This window comes from Myotis nattereri, assembly GCF_964212035.1.
Source record: "Myotis nattereri genome assembly, chromosome: 12".
NCBI classification, from domain to species: domain Eukaryota; kingdom Metazoa; phylum Chordata; class Mammalia; order Chiroptera; family Vespertilionidae; genus Myotis; species Myotis nattereri.
In genome coordinates, this window is record NC_138087.1 from 53,495,575 (window position 1) to 53,508,451 (window position 12,877).

The following is a 12,877-nucleotide window of genomic DNA, read 5'->3' on the forward strand; positions in this document are numbered from 1 at the left end:
TACCCTTGTTTTAATCAGACTATAAAATAATGCATCGACTTGCAGGCTGGGTCTTTTGTGTCCTCATCCAGGCTCGGGAGATCCACCGTGCCCCAGCTGTATTCTCTTGTCTGTCTTTTCTTTAATCCTTCAACAACCCTCCTCAGGTTCACCCTTGGCCGTGCTGGCGCAGCACAGGCTGGCACAGCCCTCTCTCTGCTTCTCCCCTTCCCAGGCTGCCCAGGCCTGTGCAGGCCTGGTTTTGTTACCAGATGAGTTATATCTGGTAAAATGTTGGCCACTCTTGCCAGGTGAGGATGTGTAGTCTGGCGTTCCAGCTGCCATTCGACCCCAGCGGCCAGAGTTACTGCTCCCAGCTGGACCTCAGAGGCCATGGTTGGGAGGCCAGTCAGCTGCCCCAGAGGATTTCCCATACACAAGAGGTTTACCCCCCCTAGAGCTGCCCTAGGATGCTCTGAGAGTTCTAGGACTTTCGTCTCCCAGAACTGAGATTCCTCCCCTGTGGACCCCCTGGTCTCATTGTTGCCTCAGCCCTGGAGCCCATATGGGCTTCAGGGGTTGGTGAGCTTCCGTCAGACAGAACCTCTCTGGCTTCCCTGGCCGCTCCTCCTTCTCTCCCATCTCTCACTCCTGGCTCCCAGTTTTGTCTGTCAGTACCCTGAGAAGTATGACCCCAGATGGCGCTGGCCCTGGCCCAGACTGTCTGGATGAGAGAGGAGAGCTGGCCTGGAGGTTAGAGTGTATATGGACAGATGAGCCCTCACACCTGGCTGTCAAGCCTTTTCCACATATTTATTCATTTTCTAGAAAAATATTTGAATAACTGCTTTGTGCCAGGCAGCGTGCTGAGCACCAGGGAGACAGTGGGAACCAAATAGACAAAATCCCTGTCCAGGAAGGCTGACAAACTAGTTATTATAACTCAGTGTGATGGGTGCTATAAGGAGAGAAGGATAGGGGTCCCTAGGAGCTTAGGAGAAAGGGAGGCTATCTAACCCCAGCCCGGGATCAGAAATGCTTCCTGGAGGAGGAGTCATCCAGGCCCAGATGGGAAGTTCTCTGAGCAGGAGAGAGACGAGCGTTCCAAACAGAGGGAATGGCATGGAGATGGGTACTTCCCCCAGGCAGGAGAGCTGGGTCCCCATCTCTCCTCTAGCCATGAGAGCAAGTTCCTGACAACTCCCTTTTCCCCAGTGACACCTGATCCATGAGACACCTGGGTGCTGGAACAGCTTTGGGGAGCTGAGACTGGGAGGTGTGAGAGAGTTTGGCTTGTTCAGGGAACTGACACAGGTTTAGTGTCACTGAACCATGGAGTGTGACAGGCTTTTGAGGAGACAGGCGGTGGAGCCCTGGTTGTGGTAGCTTATCCTGAGAATACAGGGTATTAGGTGGAGGTTGATGAGAAGGTTGCTCAGGTTGCAGAGTAGAAAGTAGATCCTGCCAAGCATGGAACAGAGTGCGGGATCTTGGCGGGAAGGCGGGGGAGGGTGGGTGGGTGGGTGGGTGGGAGGTAATCAACCAAGGACCTTGTGTGCATGTATGCATGGCCCATGGACACAGACAATGGAGTGGCAAGCCCCTGGGGTTGCAGGGGTGGTGATGGGGTGGACTGGAGGGTGTCAATGGGGGGGAAAAGGGACATATATAGTACTTTCAACAATAAAGAATTATTTATTAAAAAAAAAAAAGGAAAGAAAATAGATCCTGCCATTCCATCTCCCCCTTTCTACCCTGGTCATCGTGGACAAACAGCACACAGACAAATCTGTGGGTACCAGTGGGCTTTATTGGAAGCATTGCAGTCTGGGTGTGGAGAAACTGCTCCTGCTACTCACCCTTTCACACTCACACCCTCACACTCACACTCACAGACACTCCAGGCCCTGCCCGACTTTGTCAGGTCTTGTGCAGAGGAGCTGATGGTCTGGTTCTCTCTTCTGGTCCTTGGGTCCCCGGGGTGGCAGTGGTTCGCATCTCTTCACTCAGACACAGGGCTCCCTTGGCGGCTGCCAGGGGCTAACTGCTGTGGCGCTTGTTCTGGGGGAGGAAGGAGAGGGATGGTGTTGGGCTGGGGTCTTGGGCAGGGGCTCAGAGGGAGGAGGCCGGCCGGGAGGGCGGGCTTGCCTTGGCAGCTTTCTTCTGCAGTCTCCGGATGATGCGGTCCACCCAGGGCTGGTCTGGCGGTGCGCAAAGCTTGCGACCTCTCTTTGTGGTGAACCTGGAGTCAGAGGTCAGAGGTCAGAGAGAATGGAGCCCTGGAACCCAGCTTCCTGGCAGGCCCAGGTGTGAGGGGCAGAGGCTGAGGACCACATCCCAAAACTGTTTCAGGGGCTTCCTCGAAGGGGTTGCGCTTGGCAAGAAGAAGAGAGAGAAGGAGGTGGGGGTAGAGTGGGAGGTGAGGCATGCTGCGCTCCTCTCCACAACTCACACAACGGCAGGCACTCTGCAGCCATCCTGGATGTGGAGGTGTCGAAAGGCTCGCACGATATTCCCAGGAATAGGGTGCAGGGCCACAGACAGGCAGCAGTCTTCTGCGTCGTTGGCACCACCCTGAGCTGGGTGGCCATAGGCCAAAGAAGGTGGTGTTAGAACATAGGGACCCTGAGGAGGGAGGCTGTGTATATATTTAGCAACCCTCTTGGTTGCTAAATATATTGAAATACTTCTAAGCTGTTTGGTAAACAACTACTGTGTGGAGCCCCACAAATGCCTTCCCGCTGCCCCGCCACCCCAATCTCTCTCTCAGGGCTTCTTGACTTTCCCACAAGTGAAGAGCTAATGTTCGTCAGAGCATTGAATTGATGGGGAAGGGGTGGTTGTGGGTAAAAGGCTGGGTTAGAGGACTTACGAATTGTTAAATATTTTGACTATTAGTTCTGCCTCAGTGTCTCTCATTCTCCCCACGTTAAGCAAATATATATATTTCTCTCCTTCTGCCTGGGATACTGAGGCAGCAGGAAATAGAGCCTGCAGAGACAGGGGCAGCCAGAGGCCCTCAGATACATCAAGAGACAGACACACGTTGGAATTCAGGAGCCCAGATATACGCACACTCACAGGAATACACACAGGGCATCCAGCTTCACTGAACCAGGCAGACCTAATTCGCAGTGTCCGGCATGCCCAGCGCCAAGCCGTCTGAGGGCTAGACATCCCCTCTCCCCTCCCCTCCCACCCCCAGCCTCCCCTCAGCCTTACCAGGGGAGGTCCACAGGACCAGCAGGCTGATGGCCAGAAGTGCGGCTGCATGGGATGCCATGGAGGGTGAACAAAGGCTGACTGACAGCGAGAGTGTGCGTGTGAGTGAGTTTCTGAGCTTCTGCAGGAGGCTGCGTGAGGCTGAGATTGCCTGGGAGTTGAAATGTGGAGTGTGCAGGGGTCTGGAAATGTGAGTGTGGAAGGCTGTGTGAGGTTGCGCCTGCCTCCTATTTATGGGCCAGAAGAACTTTCACTATCTCTCATCAAAAATTCCCCTCCAGAATTCATTCTGTGGATTCCCTTTTGCCCCCCAGCTCCGCCTCTTTCTGGGAATATAACCCTTCTTTCCCTCCCTCTCCCCCCCCCCCGCCCCACCCCCTCAGCAGCCTTGGCTTTAGCTCTGAGAATCGAAGCAGTCTAGCCAGAAGGGCATCTTGTACTAGCAGCTCCTTTGAGAGGGCATGCACTATCGTCTCATTGGTGGCATTTGCATTATCAACCACAGAGCTGGCCTTCAGGGGTGGTGGTCAGGATTGGGGGCCAGAGTGAGGAGTTGTGCCCCTTTCCCTAGGTCGTTTTTGTTGTTGTTGCTAAGCCTCACTTGAGGATATTTTTCCCACTGATTTTTCAGAAAGTGGAAGGGAGGGGGGATAGGAAGAGAGAGCAGGAGGAGAAGGAGAGGGGGAGAGAGAGGGGAGAAATTGAGGAGAGGAGAGTCGGGGGGAGAGAAATATCAGTGTGAGAGAGACACATTGATTGGTTGCCTCCTGCCCGTGCCCCAATGAGGGTGGGGATGGAACCTGCAACCCAGGTACGTGCCCTTGACAGGGAATGGAACCAGAGACCCTTTCGTGCACAACTGATGCTCTAACCACTGCACAACGCCGGCTAGTGCCCCCTTCCCTAGGTTTATCCCTCATCCTCATTCTGTTCTTTGTGGTTCTTCTCTCTGGTGCAGGTGGAAAAGAAGGCTTCTTGGTGCCCTCAGCACACACATGGAGCCTGGGGAGCCCCCAGATCATCACAGTGCCTGACCATCCATCATGTGGGAACTAGGCCCTCCCTTGAGACAAGCAGAGCTGAAAGGGTATGTTCCTTGGAAGGAGGCCCAGCACCCGCATCTCACATGTCAGACCTCTGGGACTCAACTTCCTGGCTCAGTGAGCTCTGCCCCTTTCTCTATTGATCAATTTCACATGTCCAACACCTGGGTCAATGCAACAGCTGGAGGGGGCCTGGCCTGGAATAGCCCCCTTCATTTTTCCCCTCCTCTCGACCCTGGGAACCAAGAGGGGATTTCTAAGGAGAGGGGCTGGCCAGCTCATATTCAGACAAATTTCCAAATTTCAAGGAATTGACAGATGGGGAAGGGGACAAGTGATTTCCCATCCTTACAAGAAAAACTAGAGATAGGCCAGGAGAGAAGGCCTCAAGAGAGAAATTAATATGTGGGATACCCATTCAATCAGCCCACCTAAGCTCTGGACCCTCTTCCGGATGGGGTGGTGATTCCCTCATAAGTTTTTAACTTATCTTTCTTTCCATCATTAATAATAACAATAATAGCAATAATAATAGTAGCAGTATTAGCATTTGTGTTTGTTTACTATATTCTAGTCAATATAGTAATATAGTCCATATTAAGGACTTTACCACTATTGTCTTGCTTAGCTTTCCCAAGAAAACTATAATTTTTATTATTATCATATTATTATCTCTGTTTTACACATGAGGGAAATGAGACTTAGAGTACTAGGTCCACAACAAACAAGTGCCTTGAATCTAGGTGTATTTTGCTGTAAAATTTACACTCTTCTACTGTCCTATACTGCCTGCCTACCACCTGTCTGTTGATCATAGATGAGTATAGAGGAGTTAGACTCCACAGATAGCACGCCTGGGTTGGGATTCAGATCCTACCACTTGCTAGTTGTGTGACTGTCGGGAGCTGGTCCATCCTTGCTGCTTGACACAGTCGCTGCAGGGAAGAAACATCTGCTCAGCATATGTTTCAAGGGACCTGGCGTATATGGCATACTGTTCTTAATATGTTTGTTCACCTTCTTGGCGCTATGTGTTTTAACCAAGGTCACCTCTTCTAGAAAGGTTGTTTCCCCAGGTAGGGATTTTCCCCTGAAGTTAGGGAGGGAATAAAACCCCTTAACTAAGTGCCAGGTGGGTAGTTAATCACTTTAACGAACAATCATGCTTAAGCTACATAATCTTTACTCCCTGGAATGGAGATAAGAAACTCCCTAACCTTTGGAATAGAGATTGATAGGATTGGAATCAACTGGTATAAATACAGATGTAACAAGACAACAGGACACAGAACCTAGAGACAGAACCTGGCTACAGAACTTGGATAGAACATGGCAAGAGAACCTGACTAGAACCTGGTGACTGAACCTGGCTGGAGAACCTGGACAGAACCTGGCTGGAGAACCTAGCGAGGGAACATGACTACAGAACCTGGCTGGAGAACCTGGAGAACCTGGCTGGAGAACCTAGCAAGAGAACATGGACACAGAACCTGACTGGTGATCCTAACCAGAACTTCACTGGAGATCCTGACCAGAACTTGGCTAGAGATCCTGGCTACGCTGCTGGTCAACTGAACTCTGTCTCTGGGTCATTCCTTCTTCGTCGACTCCGTCCACACCTTTGGGGACCCCTGGACCTGCTGGGGTTGGACCCCAGCATGTGACCATGTGCGGATGATCTAGTCTTTGTATCTTAGTGTCCTTATCTGTAAAGCAGGAATGGTAATAGACCTACTTCTTGAAATTAAATTAGGTAATCTGAGTAAAGGACTTAGTTTAGGCTGGCATGTAATAAGCATTCACTAAATATTAACCATTATTATAATGTACCCTTTTATGGAAATACTAGAGGCCCAGTGCATGAAATTCGTGCACTGGGGGATGGGAGGTTGGTCCCTCAGCCCAGCCTTCACCCTCTCCAATCTGGGACCCCTTGGGGAATGTCCGACTGCCAGAAATCCCCACAGGGATCGGGTCTAAACCAGCAGTCAGACATCTCTCTCACAATCCAGGACTGCTGGCTCCCAACCGCTTGCCTGCCTGCTTGATCACCCCCTAACCACTCCCCTGCCAGCCTGATCGATGCCTAACTGCTCCCCTGCTGGCCCGATCGCCCCCAACTGCCCTCCCCTGCTGGCCTGGTCGCCCACAACTGCCCTCCCCTGCCGGCCATCTTGTGACCACATGGGGTTGGCCATCTTGTGTGAGAGTGTAACAGTCAATTTGCATATTACCTCTCTTTATTCTATAGGATTTGTCAGTTAATTCATCTAGCCATCTTTCTATTGATCTATCCATCTTCTTACAGTGGTTCTGATTAGTCTCTTTTGTCCCACTTATCCTCCCCACCCACCCCCCCACACCCCACCCCATTCTCCACTCTTCTGTGCCCTGCTCTGTACTCTGGAAGGCTGACCTTTACATACAGCATTACTCAAGGCCCCTTGCCTTCCAGCTTCTGTTTGGATTTGGCCCACAGGAGGCAGCAGCAGGAGATCAGTGGGTGGTAGGAGAGAGAGGTTGGGGTATGAATTCCCCAAATCCTTCCTCTTGCTGCAGTTCTGAAAGTGAAAAATTTCCTCTGGGGCAGTTGTTCTCAAAGAGTGGTCTTTTGACAGCAGCAGCAGCAGCACTTGGGGACTTATTAGAAATTCAAATTCTCAGGTCCTACTCCAGACCTACTGGAGTAATCTGCGTTTGAACACACCCTCCAGGGACTCTTATCTGTGCTGAACTGTGAGAAGCACTGATTGACCATTACAGATCCTTTCGGGCTGCCTCCTCTGCATTGGTCTGTCTCTAAGGCTCCTGAAACACTGTTCCTTCCTCTTACTCCTTCAGGCCTTAGTATGGTAATAATTTCCCAGTATTAAACCCTGAGTGTTTACCATCCCCCATTGGTTCCTTAATCCTGATCCCCACCTCTTAAATAGTTTCTTTATTAAAATCTTTCTGGTTAAACTTTTAGAGTGTGTCATCTGTTTTGTGCAAGGATCCTGACAGATACAGTAAATGTACCAGAAGAGATCCCAGGAAATAGACTCCCAAAATGGGATCCTAGGATTGGGTTGTTCATATGTTTGATGAGCACACAGATAATTTCTTCGCATAGAACAAGAGGACACTAATAATCTGGAGCACGAGAAGCATCACAATCACTTACCAGTGGTTCTCAACCTTCTGGCCCTTTAAATACAGTCCCTCATGTTGTGACCCAACCATAAAATTATTTTCGTTGCTACTTCATAACTGTAATGTTGCTACTGTTATGAATCGTAATGTAAATATCTGATATGAAGGATGGTCTTAGGCGACCCCTGTGAAATGGTCGTTCAACCACCAAAGGGGTCGCGACCCACAGGTTGAGAACCGCTGACTTAGACTCTCATCAGTGATAGTCTAGGGTGAAATGCTGGTGGAGGGAAAGGTATTATGAGATAAAACGCTGAGGCACTTGACCGCTATGCTCACAAATGGTGATTTCAAACGGTGATTACATATATTGTTGGGTAGGCAGCCTGTTTCTTTTCTTTTCTTTTTTTCAGAGAAGAGTGATTTTTAAAAAATTGATTTCAGAGAGGAAGGGAGAGGGAGAGAGGCATAGAAACATCAGTGATGAGAGAGAATCATTGATTGGCTGCCTCCTGCACACCCCCGACTGGGGATAGAGCCTGCAACCCTGGCATGTGCCCTGACTGGGAATTTAACCTTGACCTCCTGGTCAACACTCAACCACTGAGCCATGCCAGCCCGGCTGGGCAGCCTGCTTCTGATTGTGCTAGCAAAATTACATGAGAAAAAGATAAGGTTAAGATCATGAACTTCTAACTTAAGGTTTGGGTGGCAATCCCAACAACCTCTATGGAATTCTTAAGGAATCTTTATTTTATGTGACCACATGGCAGATATGGCCAAGGATCAAGCCCAAGACCTGATGATATGGTATAGAGTTGCAACACCAGGTGACTACCCAACCCCACCAAATCCCTTATGCTGGAATAAGGGCACTGTTGAGAAGGAGTAGGACTCTGAGATTTGGTAAGGGGCATTTGGACAGAGATGAACAAAGCTCGGAATTTGGACTTTCAAATCCATTTGAATCTCCTTGCCTGGTAGAAGAACATTCCCCCTCTCCCTCTCTCTGAAAACTATGAATGATACAGCCTTCCATATCATTAAAAAAGTTATTAGCCCGGCCAGTGTGGTTCAGTGTTTGAGCATTGATCCATGAGCCAAGACATCACCTGCCCAATTCCCAGTCAGGGCACACACCTGCATTGTGGGCTTAATCTCCATTAGGGGGCATGTAGGAGGCAGCTGATTGATGTTTCTTTCTCATCAATGTTTCTATCTCTCTAGCCCTCTCCCTTCCTCTCTCTCTAAAAATCAATAAAAACATATTTAAAAAATAGTTATTAATAACTCCCTGGCAAGGGGCATGCATTTTCTCTTCAGCACTCATCCTGACCATTCCACATAGTCTCCATAGCCACAATGAGAGTTTGATTCTAATATGGCCTAGACAGGAATGTATCAGGTGTGCTCCAAGAACAAGAGTATATACACTGCCCTAGCCGGTTTGGCTTGGTGGATATAGCATCGGCCTACGGACTGAAGGGTCCCAGGTTCCATTCCGGTCAAGGGCATGTACCTGGGTTGCGGGCACATCCCCAGTGGGAGATGTGCAGGAGGCAGCTGATCGATGTTTCTCTCTCATCGATGTTTATAACTCTCTATTTCTCTCCCTTCCTCTCTGTAAAAAATCATAATATATATATATATATATATATATATATATATATATATATTTTAAAAAGAGTATATACACTGAGGACAACTTCCTGCTGACAACTGTATTGGGAGAACCCTGGAGACCAGCGAGGACAAATTTATTGATATGAGTGTCCTCACCCAGGATTTGGGTATAGTCTGCTGGATTGGTTACTGGAAGCCTGGGTTCAATATGATCAATGAGGCTAGAATGTTAGAACCTCACTGACATATTGTGGAGTGCTCCTTAGACTTTGAGGTGCATATGGTTCATTCTGGGGTCTTGATAAACTATAGATTCTGATTCAGTAGGTCTGGGGTGAAGCCTAAATTGTTGCATTCCTATCAAACTTCTAAGTGATGCTGTGCTGCCAGTCCTTAGATGACACTTTGAGTAGCAAAGTGGAGGAAGAAGTGCAAAAGTTAGAGAGATGGACATCTCTGAAGGGCCCAGAAAGATACTTCCTTCTCCAAGGCAATAATAACATCATTGGTGAGGGGAACACTAGCTTCTTTGAAAAGCTTTCTAGTGCCTTCTTTAGTAGGCAGGATATGAGGATGGGAGATGGGACTGGGCAATTTTATTTCAAGAGGAATAAGGGGGAGGGGGAGAGAAAAAGAGGAATAAATAACGGAAACCTTGAGTGGTGGAGGACAGATGTTGTTGGCACCTAACCATGAGCACTAAGGTGAACGAAATTACTCTGTCAGCCGCAGGGACAAGTGGTAATCAATATGCTTTGCCCACAGGATCTCTGGTAGTAGCTACATGATTATAGCATCCATGGACAGCTTACTGACATCCTACCTGACCCCTATAAGTGGAAAATTTCTACGTCTGATGAGGAGAAACTTGATGCAAATTATATTGAGGATTTGCAGTCCTTTATAAGCCCCTTGATTGGGTTGGGGAAGGCCTGTGTTTCTCTCACAGGTGGATTGTATAAATCTTTCTGTTAGTCAGTGATTTTCAAAGGGTGGTCCCTGGCATTAGCAGCATTAGCATCACTTGGGAACTTGCAAGAACTACAAATTCTTGGGCTCTGCCCCAGCTCCACTGAATCAGAAACTCTGGTAGTGGCCCAGCAACCTGTGTTTTCACAGGCCTTTCTGGCGATTCTGACCTTTGCTAAACTTTGAGAATCACTCGTCTATACCTTTTCCCAGAGATGTGTAGCCATTTGCAAGGGTGACTATGAATGGGGAACAGGAAATAGTCAGACATTGGGGGGGATTATTAGATACTGTATCATGATAATACTAGACTTGGGGACCCAAAACCTCATTGTGGTCTACCAGTTAGAATGAGGCTTTATGGAGGTCAAGTAATAGAAGGATCTTGATCCAGTTACATCTCACAGTGCGTCTCCAGTGGTTATTTCTCTAGTTTCAGAGTGCATAGCGGGAATTGGTATGTCTTATAATTAACAAAATCTCCACACTGGTTCCTTGGCCATGGAGCAAGGAAAATTATGCTACCAGTGGAAGTCCTTTGAACAGTATTTGCCCCACCACGTGCCTGCCTACAATACTAAACCTAAAGCATCGCTGCATTGCTAGAGAAGTTACATGAATTAGAGCACCTTCAAAGACGTAAAAGATGCTGCAGCCCTTGGTACAGCACATTACAGCTAATAATCTAGCACATGCCTTCTTTCTATATAATCAATTAAAGACCACTGATATCAGCCCTTTTCAACTGGAATGACAGCAATACACCTTCACTGTCCTACCTTAGGGATATGGCACCTTTCCTGCTCTGATATCATAATATAATCTTGACATCCCACAGAATCCCAAGCTGGTCCTTTAAACTGATGCCATTATGCTTCTAAGAATTAGCAATAACCTTAAATGCCTGAGATGGACCCAGGTATGCCAGAGGGAGAGAAAGAAATCCTACAAAATTTCAGCATCCTGTCATATAGGTGAAACTTCTAGGCTATCGGGGGGAGGGAGAAGCTGAAAAACAATGGTCTGGGGCACGTTGTACCTTCACTATGAAGAAGGAGGCACAAGGATTTTGGAGGCAACATATACCATATTTTGGTTTACTGCTGCAAAATATTGACTGGATATGACATAAAGCTGATAGTTTTGAATGAGGCCAGAGCAAGGAAGGCATCAGCAGCAGGTCTAGGCTCCATGGAAAGTTACCCTGCTGCTTGAACCTTATGCATTTTAAGTCCAGTGAACCTCAGGTTGTCGGTGGCAGAGAAGGGCGCTGTAGGAGTCCCAGCAAAGTCCCTTTGGCTATTGGAGTAAGGCTACACTTCTGCTAATGATTATTTCCTATTTAAAAAGCAACTCCTGATTTGCCACTGGGCCCTGGTCTAAAACTCAGACTAGTGATCACCCAGTGACAACGCAACCTAAGAGTGTAATTATAGCAAATCATAGAGTTGGATGTGCACAGCAGCATTCTTTGCTACACGGACATTGTCCACATGAGACTGGTGAAACATTGGCTGGTGGCTCAGATTCCTATTTGTATTGTCTTCTTCTTCTTTTGATCATACTTGGGCCTTTATGGAGAAGTTTTCTATAAATAGTCAACAGAGGGAGAAAATGCAGTCTTGATTTTCAGATGGGTCTCTGAGGGATGCTGGCACCAGTCAGAAGTAGACAGTTGCTCACATTCAGGCATAGCCCTGAAAGACCATGGTGAAGGGAAGTCTTAACGGGCAGAATTTCTGGCAGTACCTCTAATGTCCACTTTGTCAGGAAGGAGAGACAGCCTGAGGTTTGAAGCTATGTTAATCATGTGCAGTGGCTGCCTACATCGAACCTGCTCTCACCTCTGTAATGGTCCCTTCGCTAACTTCATTTCCATTAAACATTTCTGAGCATTTCCTTTGTTTCCCACGAAGATCCTAAATGATACAAGGATAGAGTGCAGAGCTGGTGTTGAGTTTTCAATTAAAATTTAATGCTATCTGCCTGGAATGCTTGTGAAAGATCCTGAGAACTGGCAAGGAAGAGTGAAATAATGAAATAATTAAAAAGGCATTTGTTCCACATTTATTCAATAAATATTTATTGAGGGCCTTCTATGTTCCAGACAGAGTTCTTGGCACTGGGATACAGCAATTAAGAAAACAAACAAACAGCCCTAGCTGGTTTGGCCCAGTGGATAGATTTAAAAAACAAACATATTCCTGTCTTTTTAAAAAATATATTTTATTGATTTTTTTACAGAGAGGACAGGAGAGGGATAGAGAGTTAGAAACATCGATGAGAGAGAAACATCGATCAGCTGCCTCCTGCACACCCCCCACTGAGGATGTGCCCGCAACCAAGGTACATGCCCTTGACTGGAATGGAACCTGGGGCCCTTCAGTCCGCAGGCCAACGCTCTATCCACTGAGCCAAACCAGTTAGGGCGATATTCCTGCTTTTGCAGTGTTTTTATTCTAATGAAGGAGGCAAGAAGCAAACAAGAAAAATACAGTATATCAGATGGCAATAATTGCTGTAAGAAAAATAAAGAAGGCTAGAGGAATGGGGAGTATTGGAAGGATAATCAAAATATGCTTTTATTTATTTCAGAGAGAGGAAGGGAAAGGGAGAGAAAGAAACATCAATAATGAAAGATAATCATTGATCGACTACCTCCTGCACGCCCCCTAGTGGGGACTGAACCCCCAAACCAGGCATGTGCCCTGACTGGGAATCTAACTGTGACCTCCTGGTTCATGAGTGGACCCTCAACCATTGAGCCACACTGGCCCAGCGGGGAAGACTTTTTGATAACATTTGAGCAGAGATGTGATCGGAAGTAGAAGAGGGAGAGAGCCTTGCAGAGATCCGGGGAAGATGCTCAAGGTAGAGAAAACAGTGAGTGTGAAGGTGTTGAGGCAAGG

At 47.8% G+C, this 12,877-nt stretch overlaps 1 protein-coding gene across 1 annotated transcript; it reads right to left on the minus strand.

Moving 5' to 3' along the window:
• Positions 1-1,770: 1,770 nt before the first annotated feature.
• CCL19 (C-C motif chemokine ligand 19) lies at positions 1,771-4,383 on the minus strand. The gene is made up of 4 exons (XM_081103692.1): positions 3,202-4,383; positions 2,432-2,558; positions 2,128-2,221; positions 1,771-2,040 (listed from the first exon to the last, which is right to left on the minus strand). The coding sequence occupies exons 1-4, from the start codon at positions 3,260-3,262 to the stop codon at positions 2,020-2,022; spliced, it is 303 nt and encodes a 100-aa protein (XP_080959818.1). The 5' UTR covers positions 3,263-4,383; the 3' UTR covers positions 1,771-2,019.
• Between the last annotated feature and the right edge of the window lie 8,494 nt (positions 4,384-12,877).